Source organism: Myxocyprinus asiaticus, chromosome 46 (assembly GCF_019703515.2).
Source record: "Myxocyprinus asiaticus isolate MX2 ecotype Aquarium Trade chromosome 46, UBuf_Myxa_2, whole genome shotgun sequence".
NCBI classification, from domain to species: Eukaryota; Metazoa; Chordata; class Actinopteri; order Cypriniformes; family Catostomidae; genus Myxocyprinus; species Myxocyprinus asiaticus.
This window is the reverse complement of record NC_059389.1, coordinates 2,583,474-2,604,389: the sequence shown is the minus strand read 5'-3', so window position 1 is coordinate 2,604,389 and position 20,916 is coordinate 2,583,474. Positions and strand designations below refer to the sequence as shown.

Genomic DNA, 20,916 nt, shown 5'->3' with positions numbered 1-20,916 from the left:
TATCGGTCGACTATCGGTCATATCCAATATTTTGACATTTTTATAAAAAGACACATTTTGTTCTGGTCAAATGGAGTAACCATGAGAAAACTTATTTATATTCTTGACTCCAGAAAAAGAAAAAGAAAAAAAATGCTGATATTTGTCAAAAATATTTTTACCTTGAAAATAATAGTAATAGCGTTGTGAGCACCTCATTCATCTCCATTTGATCATTGTAACTTTACTCATAACCCTTACCAATGCTCTTGCTGACCCTAAATGATTTACAGTGAAAACAAGCATCCAGATAGCTCATATTTAGAAGCAATTGGTTGTATTCTCTGGCCTCTATGTTTTCTCCAGGTCAGTGTACGGCATCCTTCAAACCCTCAACTTCCTGTCAGCGGCATGAATGGACCATCTGGGGCGTCCCAGGCCATCCCAGGGTTCAACCGGATTGTTTGTTCTCTCGAAGGGCCTTAAATCTCCTCAGCCGTGTCTAACGGGATTTGTTTAGTGGTTCGCTCTTCTCTGTCCGAGCCAAAGCGGTCAGCCGTCATGACAAACAAAATCTTTCGCCCACCTTTTTATCGTCTTACGGTGTGGTCAGATCGGAGTGTATATATATAAAATGAGGTAAACAGAGACATAGTGGAACTCTTCCACAGCGATCTTGGATCCTGTTGGAGACACTTGCCACTAAAATCTATTAGACATCTGTTTTAATATTCCTGTGTTCTTCCCGGCAGACCGTTCCAAGTTCTTTGAGGGTTTTCTGGTCAGTCCAGTTTTCCACTGGCAGGGTAGGAGGCTATCCCAGAATGCTTCCTGTTGGAGTTGTTTCAGGGTTCTGTGTCTGGCCTTCTCAGGGTTTATTCACTTCAGGGTTTCTGAGGCAGGCCCACTTGTACCGTTAACCCAAGGTAGATTTGCATGCATGATTTGATACTGCTTGCTCTATAGAGCTCAACAGGCCTTCTTACTTTTTAAGCCATTTTGGATCTAGAAGTATTTGAAAATCGAGAAAAAAGACAAAGGTACAAGACTGTGTACTTAACATCTTTAATGAAGCATTGCGAATGATGTAATTGAATTAAAAATGATGTAAAACTAAAAATGTATTTAGAGTTGTTGATTATAAGGCAAGAAACAATATCTTAATTTTATTGCAAAATATTCAGATATATACGTATTTTAAGATTGAACGGTTGCTGTAGAGCTCTTTTGGCGCACTTTGTTGGTTGTGATTTTCCAATTGGTGGAATTTCTGCCCTTAAGACCACAGGTAGTGTAGTTCTTCACCAGGAATTCCACTATTAAACATAATTTTTTTATTTTATTAAATTGAAATAATGCAACCTGATGACTTTAGCTGAAGCACATACCATCATTTAACAACCTTGGAGCTCATGGTAGGTCTGTCTTTACAGGTTTGTTAGTTATCATTGGATTTTTGCTTCCGGAAGCAGACTGTAGTGCTCTGTTGATAGTAAAGTTTTATTAGGCAAGGAAGACTGTGTTTTAGGTCAAATATTGGAAATGAGAAGCTTTTGATACTTTTGTTAATTAGTTTATATTTGTTGCAAGCTTTTGAAAGGATTCAGCGATGTCTTTTGTTTGTTTGACAACAAACAACATTATCCAAACATTATCTCTATTCATTACTGACATTATCCTGTAGGATATTTTGGTAAACTCGAGAATTAATTTTTCCCTCGATGATGGCAAGCGGTCCAGGCCTCGAAGCAGCAGAGCAGCCCCAAATCATGATGCTCCCTCCACCGTACTTCACTGTTGGGATGATGTTTTCATATTGGTATGCGGTGATCTTTTTATATCATACGTAGTGCTGCTTATTGTTCCCAAACAATTCAGCCTTAGTTTCATCAGTCCACAAAACATTTTCCCAGTAGCGTTGTGGAGTGTCAAGGTGGTCTTTGGCAAACTTCAGCAATATTTTTGTTGGAAAGCAGCGGCTTCCTTAGTGGTGTCCTGCTATGAACACCATGCCTGTTTAATGTTTTCTGTATAGTAGACTCATGAACAGAGATGTTAACCAGTTCCAATGATCCTTCAAGTCTTTATCTGTCACTCTAGGGTTCTTTTTGACCTCACTGAACATTCTGCGGTGTGTCCTTTGAGTCATCTTGGTTGGACGGCCACTTCTAGTGAGAGTACCTATAGTACTAAATCATCTCCATTTATAGACAATTTGTCCAACTGTGGACAGATGAATATCTAAGCTCTTCCAGATAACTTTGTAGCACTTTCCAGCTTAATGCAAAGCAACTATTCTTGAATCAATAGAATGATTAATGTAGTGCTTTTATAAGATTATAAGATTCACATTTCTCTGTTTGGACCCTCCAAAAATAGGCCCCACTCCATTGTTATTTTTAATTTTAAGAAAATAAATAAAGTTTTGTGGTAATCAAAATTATGCCACAAATGCTGTCGTATTGTATTGAAACCTGAATATTCCTTTAAAGGAATAGTCCACCCCCAATAACGTTTGTCATCATTTATTCACCCTAATGTTGGTTTATTTCTTCCGTGTTTTTTTTTCTTTCTTTTTTTAGCACAGTTCCCCCAAATCTCATTAATGCAATGTAATGGAAATTATTTTTGTAATACGAAAAAAGTTTGTTAGCCGTTTTTAATTGTAAAAGTATTTATTCATTATGGTAGTATTTGTTTTACTGTTTTTACAGCAAATGAATGCCAAATATTTTGCATCACTAGTTGCATTCTTGCTTTTCTTTTTGTTGTTTTTTATGTGTAAATGTAATTTTTTGCTGTAAAAACATCAAGTCTCTCTTTCCTAGAGAAAACTTCTGCACAGAATAAGCACAGACTTCTGCTCTTGAGTGATAACTCACTCTGTAATTTGCTCTCATTAGCAGTCATCACAGTTCCAGACGCAACAGGGGGTGACAGTTGACAGTCCATCAGCACCACTTAATTTTCCTAAAGAGTTTTCTTGAAGTGTGTGTGTGTGTTGCATATAAACGCTGGTGCATGGCAGCTGCTTTTCCTATTGGCCATCTATTTCTGCTTTCGCCATTACACAACTTCTGTGTGTGTGTGTGTGTGTTGGGGTTTTCTATTCCACCACAATTTCATGGTCACCAGAATGGCAATTAAAATAATGTATTTTTTTATTTTATATATATATATATATATATATATATATATATATACACACAGTATAAATAATAATTAAAAAAAAATATTCATTGAAATAATAATTCATTTAAAAAAATCTAGACAAGAACAGAATATTTATCTGTACTATTCCGATTAACATAAAAATAAATTTAGTAGGTGTATCTCACAAAGCCTGTCAAGAACGTCATATTTCTCACATAAAGCTAAATTAATACATTAATTTTAGACATTAAGAAAATGAAGCTTGATTTTGAGGACCAGTATGATTCTTTTTTCCATTGTGACATTATTTTCATCACAATTAAGCACATTTTCTAAATTCTTTTTACCATTTGCGATAAACAGATATATTGGTGATATTTGACCATTTTAAGATGATCTCATTGGCCAATAACCATGCCGTTTCAAAAAAAGTGTAAGTTGTGCCAGTTCCAAAATCTAACAACCTTGTTAATGGATAGTACACATTTTCAGATTGATTTTGATTGGTGAAACTTCTTTCTCATGTTGTTTCAAAAATGACTTTCTATCTCACGTGGAATGCATGAAGTCATTTTAGTTCATTTAAGTCAACATCTCGTTTATGTTCCATGTTAGAAAGAATGTCATTCAGGTTTGGAACAACATGAGGGTGAGTAAATGATGACAGAATGTTTTATTTTTGGGTGAAAAACTATCCCTCAGGGTGTTAAAATAGACCTTAACTAGACAGTGTTGCTTTGCAAAAACTGTAATTAGAAATAACAAAAAAATGTGCTGGGTATTTTTATTTTTGAATTTGCTTTACCCCTGATTGGTCAGCTGATATCAGGTAAATGTCCTCATGTCTTTGCTCCACGCTGTACTTCAAATAAAGCAGCAGCAACAGACGGACAGAGCGACCTCGTTGTGTTTCTTGTGGTGGGATTGTAAGGTGTACCGGCAGGAGAATTCAGCACTTTGGACAGCACCTTGGCATTCTTTCTCACACTCAACATCTGCAGCAGCTGTTTAAGAGCTGCAGTCTTTTCCACAAAGGTGCACAGAAACAATCATAACAGTCTTGTTCAGTCTCTTTGAAATTCTTGTTCAATACTACACTCTTTTCTTACATTACATTACATTTTTGAATTCTTTACCCTAATGATTAATTCTCACTTTTTATTAATTCAGTATTTATATACATCATCAAAGGATTTTGTTGCTCATAGTAATGTAATAATATTGGTAATTTACAATACTATGTTTCTAACAGAATAGAAAACTACAGTTGTGTTTTATATTTTTATGTACAGAAAATGTGATTGTTGCTTTCCCATGCAAAATTTGCTAAAACGATGCTAGGGTGTTTGCACGAGTATTGCTATGGGGCTGCTAAGGTGTTATGTGTGGTTTTTTTAGCGCATTGCCATGCGGTTGCTAGGGTGTTGTGGGTGGTTGCTAGGGTGTTGCTATGCAGTTGCTAAGGTCTTGTGGGTTTTTTTTGTGTGCATTGCTATGTGGTTACTAGGGTGTTCTGGGTGGTTGCTCAGGTGTTGCTGTATAGCTGCTAATGTGTTATGGGTTTATTAGCACATTGCTATGGGGTTGCTATAGCGTGTTGTGGGCGGTTGCCAGGGTATTGCTATACAGTTGCTAGGGTGTTGTGTGTGGTTGCTGGGCATTGCTGTGCAGTTGCTAAGGTCTTGTGGGTGTTTTTTAATGCATTGATATGTGGTTACTAGGGTGTTCTGGGTGGTTGCTTAGGTGTTGCTATTCAGTTTCTAATGTGTTATGGGTTGTTTATTAACACATTGCTATGTGGTTGCTAGGGTGTTCTGTGTGCTTGCTATGTGGTTGCTAAAGTGTAATGGGTTGTTTATTAATACATAGATATGTGGTTGCTAGGGTGTTCTGGGTGGTTGATAGAGCATTGCTATGCAGTTGCTAAGGAGTTATGGGTGTTTTTAGTGCATTGCTATGTGGTTGCTAGGGTGTTCTGGATGGTTGCTAAGGTGTTGCTGTGCAGTTGCTAAAGTATAATGGGTTGTTTATTAACCCATAGCTATGCGGTTGCTAGGGTGTTCTGGGTGGTTGCTAGATCGTTGCTATGTGGTTGCTATGGTGTTAACCCTTTGGAATTAGCTGGTTTTCTTCATTAATTGGTCATAAAATGGGATCTCATCTTCAAAGTCATAAATATAGACAAACACAACGTACTTAAGCTAACAACACACAAACAATTATAATCTTTCATATCTTTATTGAACACATCTTTAAACATCCCATTAAACATTCACATTACTGTGGAAAAAGGAAGTGAACCCCTAGGCTAATGACTTCAACAAAAGCTAATAAGAGTCAGGAGTTGGCAAACCTGGCATCCAATTAATGAAACGAGATTGGAGGTGTGGGTTAGAGCTACTTTGACTTATAAAAAATACTCAAACATTTTGAGTTTGCTATTCACAAGAATATTACGGTTGCGTGCTGTCTCTGTGTTTATAGCCATGTCTCCCTCTGAATGCGTTTAGATGTGCTCTACAATATAGAATAGCCTTTCTGTGGACACCCCCCCCCACACCTTTACTATGGGCCCCCCTCAAGCCTGGGACAAAAGGTCCTGTTGTACTCCCTTATCTGTTGCCCTGCTTGTGACTTTGATGAAGATGAGATCACATTTTATGACCAATTAATGCAGAAAACCAGATAATTCAAATCACATACTTTTTCTTGCCGCTGTATAAGGTTGTGAAGCTGTTAAGGGTGTTTTTAGCGCATTGCTATGTGATTGCTAGGGTGTTCTGTGAGGTTGCTAAGGTGTTGCTATGCAGTTTCTAATTGTTATGGGTTGTTTATTAGTGCATTGCTATGCAGTTGTTAAGGTGTTCTGGGTGGTTTCTAGAGCATTGCTATGCGGTTGCTAAGGTTTCCGCCAGGCAAAAATCATAAGTCTGAAGTCTTAGTAAAGTAACAGCACACCTCTCCTCATTAAGCCACATGATTTGAGGTATCATTAATGTCCATAGCACAAACAGTGTGGGATGAGTTACACACCAAAGTTTAATACTTAGAGTTAGGGGATTGTTCAACCCCAAATAGTAGGCATGCAAATTTGCTGTGATTGCATCCTGTTGAACAGATATCACAGCCTGTTCCCTCTTCCCCCCAGGCAGCAGGGAGGCGGCATTCACCTACGCCATCACCGCCGCTGGGGTCGCCCATGCCGTGACAGCCGCATGCAGCCAGGGCAACATGAGCCACTGCGGCTGCGACCGGGAAAAACAGGGCTACTACAATCAGGAGGAGGGATGGAAGTGGGGCGGGTGCTCTGCTGACATCAAATATGGCATCGAGTTCTCCCGGAAGTTTGTGGATGCCCGCGAGATAAAAAAAAATGCTCGGCGATTGATGAACCTTCACAATAATGAAGCCGGACGAAAGGTAAGATTAACTCAAAGCACTTCATTTGGGTTTTCAACACTGTCTCCTTAAAGTCGTAATAATATTTCGAGATGGCGAAATCGTAAGAAATCGTACGAGCTGGCTCTTACAAAACTTGTGGATGAGGAACGAGATGAGGAAAGTGTATTACAGGTTCAGTCATTGTATTGCATAAATAAAAACGGAATGAGTCTCAAATTGTGTTCACAGATAAAATAAAGTGTTGGATAAGAAGCTAGCTTAAATTTGATGCCTGTATTGTATCAATTTGAAATTCTGTTTGTTGATTGTTTGGTCTCTATGGGAATAAAAGACGTTTCATTTTGTACAAGCCAAGTAGTTCGATATCTTCAGGGTTGGCAAGGTTACTTTTAAAAAGTATTCCTCTACAGATTACAGAATACATGCTGTAAAGTGTAATTTGTAACGTAAACTGTTCTCAAGGTCAAGGTCAGTAACATGATATAAATACTTTGGATTACTTCTTCAGCACTGGCATATTTTTTCACTTGTTTTGACTATAAACAAGTAAATAAAGTAAGAAAATACACAAAATGTACACAAAATCCTAAATATCTTATGCAGTTTCGCTACTCAAGTAAATTTATTTTGTTTTAAGGATTTTTCGATATTTTTACAGGAAAACAATATTTAAATTCTCATTAAGAATAATTTTTTTTCACATTTTTAAAATCTTTGCCCTAATATCAAAGGTCTTACTAGAGAAAAAAAAGTTATACTCTAACATGAATAGAATAAAATTCATTTTAAAATATAATCGCATCTGATAACAGATGCATGCAAAGGCAAGAAATAGCATTTTAGCTTAGCATAAACTAAATGTTTACACGACCATTTATAAACTATTTTTGCTGCTCCAAACTTTAAAACCCCACAGCGTGTACACAACAACAACCTATTCTGATCATATGTGGATTCTGTTTATAGAATGAGGCAGAAAATATATTATTTGTAGATTTCTATCCGATGTTAAAGGCTACATTGGTTAGCATTTCTTGTAAAAATACTCTAACCGCACAGAAAACATCGATAAGCCATATAATCGCGTATTTATTGGATTTATGTTTCATCTGTCAAAGCGTTTCGAACTGTTTTTTGTTAAGCTGTAGAAACATGATGTAGCTCCTCTATTAAGCTCCTCTATGACGTCATATCAAGAGTGTAAAAGCGCTCGTATGAATGTAACACATCATAATAAAGTGTTTCACCGCTGTTCAAAAACTCCTCGGATTGCATCAGTTAAATGGATAAATGTTTTCCAACACAACAGACTAAATATTAAATGAAACAAATGACAATAAAATGCAAATTAATCTCTTCAGTAATAAAAATACTTTTTAAATGTAACTGTATTCTGATTACCAATGATTTAAATGGTAATTCCAGTGGAATACAGTTACTAATATTTAGTATTTTTAATATGTAATCCTGTTACATGTATTCCGTTACTCCCCAACTCTGGATATCTTATGATTTCGCCATCTCTTACAAATTATTATGAGTTGTCATAAGACTGTGTTGGTGTCTCAGGAGCTTAAAGAATTTATGTTAACAATTTATTATTTTTCCCAGAAATATGCATGCAACGTTTCGACAACAAGGTTACGAAAATCCTGCACACAATGCTTCTAAATTACTTTCGTACATACTAATTTAAAGAAACAAATAAGAAAATCTTCAGAAATTTCTAATGATTTGTATCTTTTTATTTCTTTATCAAGAGCATTTTAAATTAATTTACTAAGCTTTGTTGTCTAGCAGAACATTCATGCAACATTTTGCACGGTTGCATGGTTGAGAAATTCCTCCACACAATGCTTTTTGCTCATTTGTTTTAGACATTGTGAGCTTTCCAACTTTGAAGCTTGGAAGTAGTTTTTGGGCTTTAGTTACTTGAAGAAACAAATAACAAATTCTTCGGAAAAATTCTTATCCATTAATTGACTTTGAAATGACAAATGCATTCAGACTTAAATGTCTTTTTTTTCAGTTTAAAGAGAGGGGAAAGGAAAACATTTTAGCATTTAGGCATTTGGCTCCATTCAGACATGCGGTGTGGCTCATCTTTATAGCTCCTGAAGGCCCTTCAAAACCATGCAACTTGCATGCGGGTGGCACAGTTTGTTCCTCTTGTGCACAACAGGTGTTTCAGGTGGGACATCGAGGATGCACACACAAATCTATCTGGACATTTGATCCGCGTCTTGTTTCGCCTCGGCCAATTACTACGCGTTTTCATGCTCTGTGGCGTCGTCTTGATCCAGGTTCAAGCTCGGTTTGGCTGTGCGCCGCTCTGGCCATGTTTGTTTTTGATAGCTGTTAGTCATTCCAAGAACACAGAACAACATGCAGAACCGCATGTGACTGTCACATGCACTCCAGTGACAAATGGATCTAATAAATAACACAGGGCTGTATGGTGCGAGCCCACGAGAGTCTGAGCGGAATCCACTTTTAAGCCCCGAGCGCGCAGTTGCCAGTTGGAGCCCTGCCAATCCCATCGCAAGCCGCTGCATGGAATCATCAAGTCGAAAGCTTGTAACAGGATATTATTGCAAGTCTTTCTGCTGTACTGCTCTCGCTCTATTGAGTCAGCCGTTTTTTCTGGTCTTTTATAGATGACCCACAATGGCAATATTGGAGCCTTAGGCTGAGCGAGGGGTGGGAGGTACCACGTGACTCTGAGTATGGGAGAATATGGAAGCTGCCGCGATGGAATTTCAATTGCTATCATACGTGTGTGTGGTTGGAGCGAGCTTGGCCAAATAACTGGTCTACATTAGCACTGTGGATGTAAGCGTATCCAGGCAAATGTAAACAGCGCTGTGGGCCTTCGGACGGCTCGTGAAGCAACACATCTTTCATTTTGAAATGGCATTCCCTGTGGGCAAAAAACTGACTCGATGTATGCTGAATCAACGTTAGTTATGAACGTATTTATCCACAGAATCAACATTGATATATTGAAGCCACATGAAACTAATTTCAGTTGCGTACAAGTGTTAAGATAATCAATGTTTTTACAAGGGAACAACTTGTTAACTGGTTAAGTAATGGAGGAAAATACAGTTTATGTTTTATGAAATTGAAATTACTCATTGCATGAATGGCAGAATTAATAAAACAAACATTATCCTGGTTATTAAAAGTCTCCAAAACTTAGTGAGCTGCCTTGCTGTCTACTGCCTACATAGGCAGCTGCCTTCTAAGCATCCTAACTGAAACGCAACTCCATGCAACATGCAAATAGCATTCCTAACACAAAGTACACAAGACTTGACTCACTATTGTGCTCAATAAGAGTCTGATGTTAGCATGTTGGTAAGCTTATGGTGCAATGAACTAATAAACAAATATATGAAGAACACACAAATATTGGATAAAATAATCCATATTTAATTAGATTAAATTTCTACTCACTTTGTTTTGAAAAAGAGTTAAGATCTACATTTTAAAAATGGTCATATTGCAAAATATTCTTAACATTTTTAGTATATTTCAATCAGTTTCCAAACAGGGCCCATTTCTTACTTAAAATGGAAAACTGTCTGCCATTATGTACAGTAAATGACAGAAAAGGGACAGAAAGTGCAAAGTGGACAGCTAATAATAGGTCTCTTTTTTTTAACAATAAACTTTGCTGTAGACTATTTTAAATGCCTCCAATATTGCACAGGCACTGTTAAAATTGAGATGTTCCAATCAGCATGAACTCTCAATGGCCTTGCATGGGGCATGATGTTATAATGCATTAATCAATTAGTTTGCACATGTTTTCCAGGGAAATGATGATTGCTTTTGGTGAGTCATGCCAGACAGGAATGAGTTTGGGAAAAAAGTGCTCTGCCAAAGACATTTTTCATGCAACATTTCATTCGGATTGCCACACATGTCAAATGTAAATTTAAAGATAAAAAGCCTCTCTTTTTCCCAATATAAAAAAATAAAATCAGAATATGTATTTAACTATATTTAAAAATGGCCAAAAAATATATTAGATATTTATTACATAAAAATATTACAATATTACATAACATATTGCTAAATATATGTTGTTTTTTTGAACATATTTTAATTATAGTTAGCTATAGTTAGACTAATATATACTGAATACATACACTGCAAAAATCATTTTCTTAATGAGTATTTTTCTCTTAAATTCTTAAAACGAGATCAGTTTGCTTGATAACATAAGATATTTTGTGATGCTTTTCAGAGAAATCTAGTAGCGAACAAAATTTAGTAACGTTTATGCTTATAACAAGAACATTTCTGTATATGCCAATGGGGTACAAAACAAAACTTGATTTAAAGGGAAAACACGTTTATTTTTCTTCCCCCATTGGCAAATATTTTTTTCTTGTTTTAGGCATAAACCACACCAATTTTTTTTTTTATTTCTCTAAAAACGATAATTGATATCTTATGTCATTCTGCTTCTCAAGAAATTTTTTTCTTGTTTTAAGGTGTTTAGATATTTTAAGACAAAAATACTAAGGAAAACAAATCAAAAATTATTTTTGCGCCAGTGTGACTAATGGGAATTTGGTGGCTTAAATTGCTATGAAACACATTAAATAGCGTTTGTCCTGCTCATAGATGTGGTGCATTCGAGTGCTCCTTCCATATTCAGCCCAATGTCAACCATAAAAAGGCTGATTTCTGAACACCATTAGCATGTGCTGTGCTTTTGCGCAGTGTTCTTGCAATGTGAATGTCTTCCAATAAAATCGACAAATTGTTGATGTTGTTGCTAGGGTTGCCACTTTTGAAGTTGTAAAATAAGGGACACTCAAATGGGGGTGCGTGTGGGATATCACGGCCCCATACCACATCCTCGACAGTTTTAGCAATAAATGCGTTATTAATAAAAAGAATTGTATATCCTTTCTTATATGCTAAAATGAGAACTTTCCTGACCCATGACTTATACAAAAATACATCATTTATATATAAAAATATTTTTATTTTTTCGATTATTAATATCTTTATGTTCTCCACTTTTTCTCCCCAATTTGGAATGCCCAATTCCCAATGCGCTCAAAGTCCTCGTGGTTGCCTCCGCGTCTGAGACCATCAATCCGCGCATCTTATCACGTGGCTTGTTGAGCACGTTACCGTGGAGACGTAGCGCGTATGGAGGCTTCATGCTATTCTACGCAGCATCCACGCACAACTCACCACACGCCCCATTGAGATCGAGAACGACTAATCGCGACCACGAGGAGGTTACCCCATGTGACTCTACCCTCCCTAGCAACCGGGCCAATTTGGATGCTTAGGAGACCTGGCTGGAGTCACTCAGCACACCCTGGATTTGATCTCGCGACTCCAGGGTGACAGGTGACAGTCAGTGTCAATACTCGCTGAGCTACACAGGCCCCTATCTTCTTTATCTTATTTATGTATACATTATATTTTTTTATTTATTTTATTTTCTCTTCACCTGTACTTCTTGTCTTTTTGACTCAGTGATTGTATTCATACATTGTTCGATCTGTGTAATTTTGTACATCTTATTGAACATTTATATAGAACAAAAAAATCAACACTTTCAGCACAATTTTTGGACTTTTCAGATGGTCCCTTCCCACCGTAGGTAAAATTTCCAACTTATATTATTGCTAAATTAGCGATCTGGAATGATTTCACAGTGATGCCGTCTGACCAGCTTAAATACGGGACAAATCGCATCCCGAATGAGTTCGATTCGGGACACATCATTTCATCTTTAAGCCCTAAGTATACTTCCATTTTGACACGAACGCACAGTGTCTGCGTACAGTCGATCACGAGCCTGTCAAATTATACTCCATATAACTGTGTGCGCATACACAGGTGGTTGGTGCATGAGCGCTATGACTGCTATGAGACACCGGACTTTCTCTTCAGGAGGTTAGACCCATAAAGATGTCTTTTTATTCCTTCAGACTTAAGTTACACAAATGCAGGTCTCTCCTGACCTCCTCACACACGCTTTCTTGACTTGCACATCCACTGTTGTTGTTTTTACCTTCATCTCCTGATGTTTAGTAGTATTAGTATACGCTAATTCTGAATGGTCGTATTCATTATAATCATTTTTCTTATTGTTTCTTGCAGGTACTCGAAGAGCGAATGAAGCTGGAATGTAAATGTCACGGCGTGTCAGGCTCCTGTACCACCAAAACGTGTTGGACCACGCTACCGAAATTCCGTGAGATCGGCTACGTACTGAAGGACAAGTACAACAAAGCGGTTCACGTCGAGGTGGTCCGAGCCACGCGACTACGGCAGCCCACCTTCCTCAAAGTGAAGAAGACACACGGATACCAAAAGCCCTTAGAATCAGACTTGGTCTTCATTGAGCGCTCGCCGAACTATTGCGAAGAGGACGCCAAAACTGGCAGCGTAGGGACGCAAGGGCGACTGTGCAACCGAACATCGCCGCACACGGACGGTTGTGACCTCATGTGCTGTGGGCGAGGCTACAACACACACCAGTACACAAAGGTGTGGCAATGCAACTGCAAATTCCAGTGGTGCTGCTTCGTGAAATGCAACACGTGTAGCGAGCGAACGGAGGTGTTTACCTGCAAATGAACAAATGTTTTGTGGGCATAACGCAGGTTGACGAGGTTCAATAGGACGGGGGAAGTGAAATGGACGGAGTGGGCAGAATGGGAATTTTAATCTATCAGCTCTTTAAGGCGTCGTTTTGCACAGCAGAATGTATATTTGCTTTAACACAGAGTTAAAATACTAAACTCTATCGGTAGGTACAAGCCCAGTTTTCGACCAGAGGAACATGCACTGATCTATTCACAATGACTCAAGTGCAATGTTCGAAATAGCGTACTAGTATACTACTCGTACTATTTCCGCCGTGTCTACCAGAAATATTAAGAGTTGTGTGCTAGTATGCTATTCCGAACATTGCTAAGCTAACGGACTGCAGGATATCAGCCATGCCCCCGGTGCATTCTGGGATTTGTAGTTTGTTTTTTTCAAGGGAAGCTTTTTAAAGGACTCAAATGAGGTTCTTCGGATATGGATATTTTGACAGAACTTCTTGGAAAAGCAAATTAAGCCACAAGACATCGTGTCATCTAAAATGCCGTGTTTAAGAGTGAAAAGGAACTAGAAATGTTGACTTTTATTTAAGAAGGAGCTCTGAAAACAGTGCGAACTGCAAATTAAGGACGTATATGCCTCCTAACTGCCAACTGGAACCTGGTAGAGTATGTTAGTTATCCAGTCACACTGGAGCTTGTCTGTTTGAACACTGAAAATAAATTATTATATATTGTATGTTATAGTCTCCTAAGGAACCGAAGTGCTAACGGGTAGAAATTATGTCTTATTTTGTACTAAGTGTAAAAAAAAGAGAAAACAAAGACTTTGTAGAAACTTGCGACTGAAGGGCCCAGATGTTTTGAACGAATTGTTTGTGTTTTTCTGCAATGGCTAATGATGTGTTAACTTCCGAAACCACTGTAATTTTTTTTGGTCAGCTGATACATGTTAACATGGGTTTATCTTTGCTGTAATCCAGCCGTAGTTCTCAACAGAAATTTTGGTCACTTTTTTCCAATTTAGCATATAGCTAAACAAGTCTTTTCAATCAAGAATCCTTCCTCAATTAATTAAATGTGGAACGAATATATATCTGGATATGTTACAGAGCGCTGCACTGATTTTTTTTCTATTCAGATACAAAGCAATTAAAACTAAAATAAATATAAATTTGACTGACATTTGGGATGTTATTGCAGTCGAAAGAACTTTCTGCATCTAAGAGTAACTGGATTTGCTTCGGGATCCAGAATTTACATTGGACATCAAGTGGAAACCCAACAAGGGATGCACCAATATAAAACATTTGACCGATACCATTACCGATTTTAACAAAAAACCTATACTGATGCCAATATGTTGCCACTTACCTTATTTTGTAAAAATGTACAAAGAGCTACAAAGGCTTTTGATGTAACAATAAATAATTTCCATTGAACATGCATTGGATCTGTTGAACACATGACAGGCCAAACTTTTAAAGAGAGACAATGAAAGATAAATAGAAGATAAAATATAAAAAAATATTGAAAAATAGCTAAATATCATAGCATGATGATTGATGTGACAAAAAGGTTATTTTGTACTTCTAATATATTTTTGCACTTCTGTTTTTGCAGCTCAAAACAACAGAACAGTTTGTACTATTTATAATAGAACATCACAAATTCATGTTATGCATATGTTGGGCAATTCCACAGAAATGTCAACCACATCATGGAAAAATAAAAGTTTTAACCAAAGGAACAAAACCCTCTTTTAAATTCTATAGCGGTGTAACGGATAATGGAAAATGCAGTCCAGACCGCTAGAGGGCGCCGCTTGCTTACACAATGTTGACTGAAGTGCTGATTGCAGTCTATTTTTAAATGCAGCCTTTCAGGCTTTTGTAATCATGCAAGACCTTATTGTGATTTCAATCTTAACTCAATCAATCATGCAGCCTTAATGGATACCATAACAATGTCTCAGAAGTCAAAGTTTGCTGCCGGTTTCAAAGCATTTTGGATGGTTTTACCTCAACATGTATAGGTAAGTGCCACTTTCACAACTGTTACGTCTGTAACAACGTTTTTTCCTCAATTTGAGAACAAGAAAGATTAAAAATTATAATGACATGTTCTTTGGAGTGCCAACCCTTATATATTCTGTTGCTATCATTATCACTGGATTGTGCATTTGAATTAAAAGAGTTTTTACAAAGTGTGTTGACATCGGTTTTTCATATCGGTGTTTTCATGCTTAAAACCGATTTGCTGATGGTTTTAATTTGGTCAATAATTGTCCGATAAATATTGGCGGATGATAAACCGGTGCATTCCTAAACCCAACACAATACCAGTACCAAAATATAATAAAATCAAACATTGACCCCTTTTATTGTTCGCGATTCATCAATGAACATTATACTAACGAGAAAAAAAAAAGTTTGTCTACATAGTTTTTCATCAAAATGCAATAACTTGCAAAATCTGAAATTACTTTCCTTTTTGCATGAGGTCACGAATCCCTCTTACTTTTTCAGCCCCTCCCCTCCAACAAACTGGATACATTTAATATGTAACGCCCACGTTTTACGATCGTATCAATTTCAAATGGATAAAATCAAGTCCCGCCCTACATTTTTTTCTTGGAACATCCTGTTTTATAAGATCAATACATAGGATCACAGGATTAAAATGGATTGCGAGTGGTGTTTCATGTTGACTTTAATTTTACCATGAATGGCAAAAACCCCAAAATATGCACAATTATTAACATGATATAGGCTGAATAGCAAAACTAACAATTTTGTAAACACTTAAAGCCAATTTGTTAGCAGCATAACACATTGAGCCAAATTATTGTAATAGTAAAATACAGTAGAGTTTGTTTGGACGACAACGATAAAAGATATAGGAAGCATTTTCTCCCTTATAAAATAGGGCTGGTTAAAAATATACATTTTCAGATTAATCGATATCCCGATATCGGTTCTTAAAATCACGAGATTGATCTTTTACTTCAGTTTACTTACGTTTTGGCCGTGTTGACCATTAGCAACTAGCAAATGAACTGCATAGTTTGAGCCCTGTTGTTATTATTTTTTTTTTTTTTCTAATGTACCAATTTGGAAGGTTTCTTGAATGTTTTTTTTTTTTTTTTTAAATTAACAATATTAGCTGTAGAGAATTTCTTTCATAAGTAAACAATATGGACATAACTAAAACGTGCCCAAAACAAGAATCGGAATCAAATAAAATCTTGAAATCTGTATTGATACCCAGCTCTGTAATAATTTCAGTAGCCTATAATGAGTGTTAAACTCGAAAGAATAGACTTGTCACTATTTTTCACATTATATCTTGCAAAATGAATTCCGCTGGCGGCTTTATGCTACAGTAGTTTCCTGCCCATGGCAATGACGGCATACAATTCCATGGCTTAGAACCCTGTTTGGGAACCTCGCCTGAAATGAGTTAGTGAAATGTTGTGAGGCATATTTGAGGCAGCTATCCCAGAGGATGGAAACTGTCGCCCTATTCTGAAGTTCCAGTCACTCTTAATCTTAATGGGGCATGAGGAGGAAATATACATCATTAGATATCATACTCAATCCAGCAGCTTGCGGAAATAGATTTTCTTTACATTTTGGAGGAAAACACATGTTTATAATATCCTGTGGTCTGTTCCCTTGATTGTGGCATGTGTGGAGTTATCTGTGGAATTAGACAGAAGACAAGAGGGTTTAAGTTGACTCGGTCTGACTCTGTGTTAGACTTAATTTTCAGTTACGTGCCACTGAAGTATCAACTTTTTCTCAGATGTTTCTTCTAAAATTCCTTAAGAGAAATATAAACAGACACAAATGAGATACTTGCTGACATAAATTAAGAGAATAGAGATATAAAATGAATGTGGATAGCATAGCTCAGATCATATGGTCATGGGAAGATTTCTAGAAATAATTTAGTTCATTTGAGATCTCTGATGTTTGTGAATTTTACTGGAACTTTTTTGATTATCTGTATTTTGTTTTATTGGAATTAGACTGCTATAAACTATCCTAACTAGTTTCACTACCAAAAAAATAAATAAATAAATAAATCAATATATATATATATATATATATATATATATATATATATATATATATATATATATACAATTATATATACCTGATTTATGTATATATATATATATATATATATATATATATATATATATATATATATAAATCAGGTATATATAAAATCAGGTATGTGTTTTCCAGTAAAAATATCTAGACCCACCGACGGGTCCATAGGGGGGCGCTATATCGCGAAATATGTTTACGTTTAAGACGTTAAAGTCCCCGGATACATAAGTCAGGCATATATGGTATCATATGAAAGCGTAGAATCTAAACTTTCTATAGAACCCCATCACTTTTGCATTTATGTTACATAAAATAATAAAATAAGGGCTGAAAACATCTGCGCCACAAATCAGCGCCATCTAGAGGTAATGGGGTAGAAATATGAATATGAATATTAAAGTCCTTCACTTAGCACTGAAATTGACAAGTTATATATCAAATGAAAGCTCTCATTCTCTGAAATGTGACTGTACAGTTTATTTCATTGCCCTAATAACACAGATTGAAAGATTTTCAAAAGAATCACAAAGTGAAATATGATTTCTGTAAGACATCAAATAGAAACGTCCCTTTTGTGTGCCGAACACTGCTGCTGTAAACTTCAAGTATCTAAAAAAATCTATATCTGTTTTTACCTTAGGCGGTTTTATATAAAAATTAGCCATTTTTAAATTGTCTTTGAGCTTGCTTGGGTGATAATCCAATGTTATATCTACATGATTTCAAAGTTAGGACAACAATAAAAATGTTTTTTTTTTTTTTTTTACTTTCTGTTCATCATAAGATTCTGTTCATCATATACAATATTTGTATACATTTCTAAAAAATTAGACCAAATTTTTGCAATTAGTCCACACAGTATGTGTAAATGGTGGCTTTCAGGCTGCAGCCAAAAAATGCACCAGAGTTTAAGGTTAAAACAAGACAAATTTACTTGAGAAGCAAAATTGTTTAAGATCAGTTTTTGTTTAAGAGAATATCTTGAATTTAAAGTGGAACTGTGACATTTCTGTGACACTGGCATCACCTAACAGAATTACAAAAATAAACAGTTTTCAAACAGATTTCCGAATTCACCCTCTGTCTGTGATTGGTCTCACACAAAGAAGGTCCCACCTCAAACTCACACCATTGGTCAAGCCAGTGTTGAACGTATTTTAACTTTGAAAGATATATTCTCTGAAAACAAGTCTTATCATCTTATATCACAGTTTTGCTTTACAAGTAGATTTATGATGTTTAAGGATGTAAAAAATTCTAATTAAGAAAATTATTTTTGCTGTGTAATCCCAAGGACACAGTCTTGAAAGGGTAAAAAATACAGCTCATCTGACAAATGTCGTTTTTAAGTGTGAAGGAGGGTTGTGGCAGTACATTTGGTCGAGGGAAAACTCCCGGTCACCATGCAGCCGTGTGAAAGGCATTACAGACGGGCAGTAAAGCAGAAGTAAGATGTGTTTTGTTAGTCGTCTGAAACCCTGGGGCCCGGAACCATCTAAGCTCCATGACTATACCCCGGATTGCCCAAAATAAATCCACCTGTTTTTGGCAAACATTTTCTCATTAAAAAATATGAGCCAGAAAAACAGAGTCCGCGGTGTGTGTGCTGTTCTCTAAACCGGCTTTTGTTCAGGTGTCAAGATCGTTTGTTTAATGTGAGTTCCACTCTGCCAGATAATGCCAGCGCTCTTATTCACACAGATACAGCGATTCAGAGGCACGCTGGACAGCTACAGTCCAGCGACTGGTAGAGAGAGTGCATATAACACTCTATGTTTAAAGGATCGCAGTTCATTTTGAAGGGAAGTTCAGTACAAGCTTAGATCAATTTGTAGTATAATGTTGATTACTATAGAAAAAGAAAAAATCTGGGTTACACTGAGACACTTACAATGGAAGTCAATCAGTAAACGTTAAAATACTCACTGTTTCAAAGTGTCTTAACATGATTTTAGTGTGATAAAATCACTGTGTAAAGTTATATTCAGTATTACAACTTTGTTGCCATGACGACATAACCCTGTTCATCCTAAAATGGCCATAAAAATGGCTATTTAAACAACTTTACAGCTTAAATAATACCCAAGCTTTAACAGAAGAATGAATGTAAGTCCTTTCATAAAATTATAAGCGTCACATTTCTGCCTTTAAACCCTCCAAAAATTGGCCCCATTCACTTCCATTGTAAGTGTCTCACTGTAACATCGATATTTTCTTTTTTTTTCCTTTTTTTTTTTTTAAAGGTGGGACGAGTTGAAATATTTTTTTGTGGTAATCAACATTATGCCACAAATACTGTCGATTGAGCTTAACTTATATTGAACCTGGAATATTCCTTTAAAAATTGTAGTTGATACCACTTCCAATTCATTCATCACATTGGAAATGGAGGGTTACGTTTAGTGCATTGCATTGTGCTAAGGTGCGTTCAAGTCATGGTCATATTTACAAGTTAAGCGCACAAGGTGGGGCCTGGGTAGCTCAGCGAGTATTGACGCTGACTACCACACCTGGAATCGTTAGTTCAAATCCAGGACATGCTGAGTGACTCCAGTCAGGTCTCCTAAGCAACCAAATTGGCCCGGTTGCTAAGGAGGGAATAGTCACATGGTGTAACCTCCTCTTGGTCGTTATAATGTGGTTCTCACTCTCGGTTGGGCGCGTGGTGAGTTGTGCGTGGATGCTACAGAGAGTAGCGTGGGCCTCCACACGTGCTACGTCTCCACGGTAACGCGCTCAACAAGCCACGTGATAAGATGTGCGGATTGACGTCTCAGACGCAGAGGCAACTGAGATTCGTCCTCTGCCACCCGGATTGAGACGAATCACTACGCCACCACGAGGACTTAGAGCGCATTGGGAATTGGGCATTCCAAATTGGGAATTAAAGGGGAGAAAATCAACAACAACAACAAAAAACGAGCGTACATGAACACCACCACAATGTTTTCTCTAGATTTTCTTTAAGCCTCTGGATTTTCTTTAAACCTCGAGTTTTCAATTAAAGAATCATGGTGGAAGCAAATTGGTATTGGTAATAGTTTAACTTTTGGATTTTGACTGTGCAGTTTAGTTTTTTTATTGTTAGTGGAGAATAGCGATGCTGTATGCCAGAAAAATACAACTCATTTAGCTGGTTTATGAGGTGACAGGCTTGTGCAACAAAACTACATTTCCCATCATTATATGCAGCAGGACAAGAAAGATCAAATAGATAGATAACACATCACTTACACACCAAATATAAGGCTTTGCTATTCATTTTGTTGCATTGGTGCAAACAAAGCCTTGTCTTGGAAAGAAAGATGAAATAGGAAAACGGTCGATTCGTTCCGGTTAAAATCATTTGAAAATACGTCACATTGTATTTACGACTTCCGACCTCGTAAGTACAAACTTCCCAGGAGGACTTGAATGCAGCATTATACAGTATTCTGTGCGGTATTCATACTGTTTACTGCAGAGATAGTAAAAACATTATGCTAATAAACTATTCCGAACAAAGCCACCATCACAGATGTGTGGAGTTTTGCCTCACCCGTGTGTTTTCAACAGTGGCTTGCCAAGAGCATTCTGTGGGACCAACCTGGTAGACGAGCAAATCTCCAAGCAATTTGTTATCACGGGATGAGTCTATGGATAGATAGCATGCAGCTGTGTGGGGGAGAGAC

At 36.9% G+C, this 20,916-nt stretch overlaps 1 protein-coding gene across 2 annotated transcripts in view; it reads left to right on the top strand.

Moving 5' to 3' along the window:
• The window catches only part of wnt7bb (wingless-type MMTV integration site family, member 7Bb), a 58,535-nt gene extending 43,641 nt beyond the window's left edge, over positions 1–14,894 (top strand). Inside the window, exons 3-4 of one of the 2 annotated variants that reach the window (XM_051690005.1) lie at positions 6,281–6,552; positions 12,676–14,894. In XM_051690005.1, coding sequence (XP_051545965.1) covers positions 6,281–6,552; positions 12,676–13,155 — 752 coding nt within the window. In that variant the 3' untranslated portion in view covers positions 13,156–14,894. The remainder of the gene's footprint in view (positions 1–6,280; positions 6,553–12,675) is intronic. The other variant, XM_051690006.1, reaches the window with a different exon arrangement.
• The last annotated feature ends 6,022 nt before the right edge of the window (positions 14,895–20,916 follow it).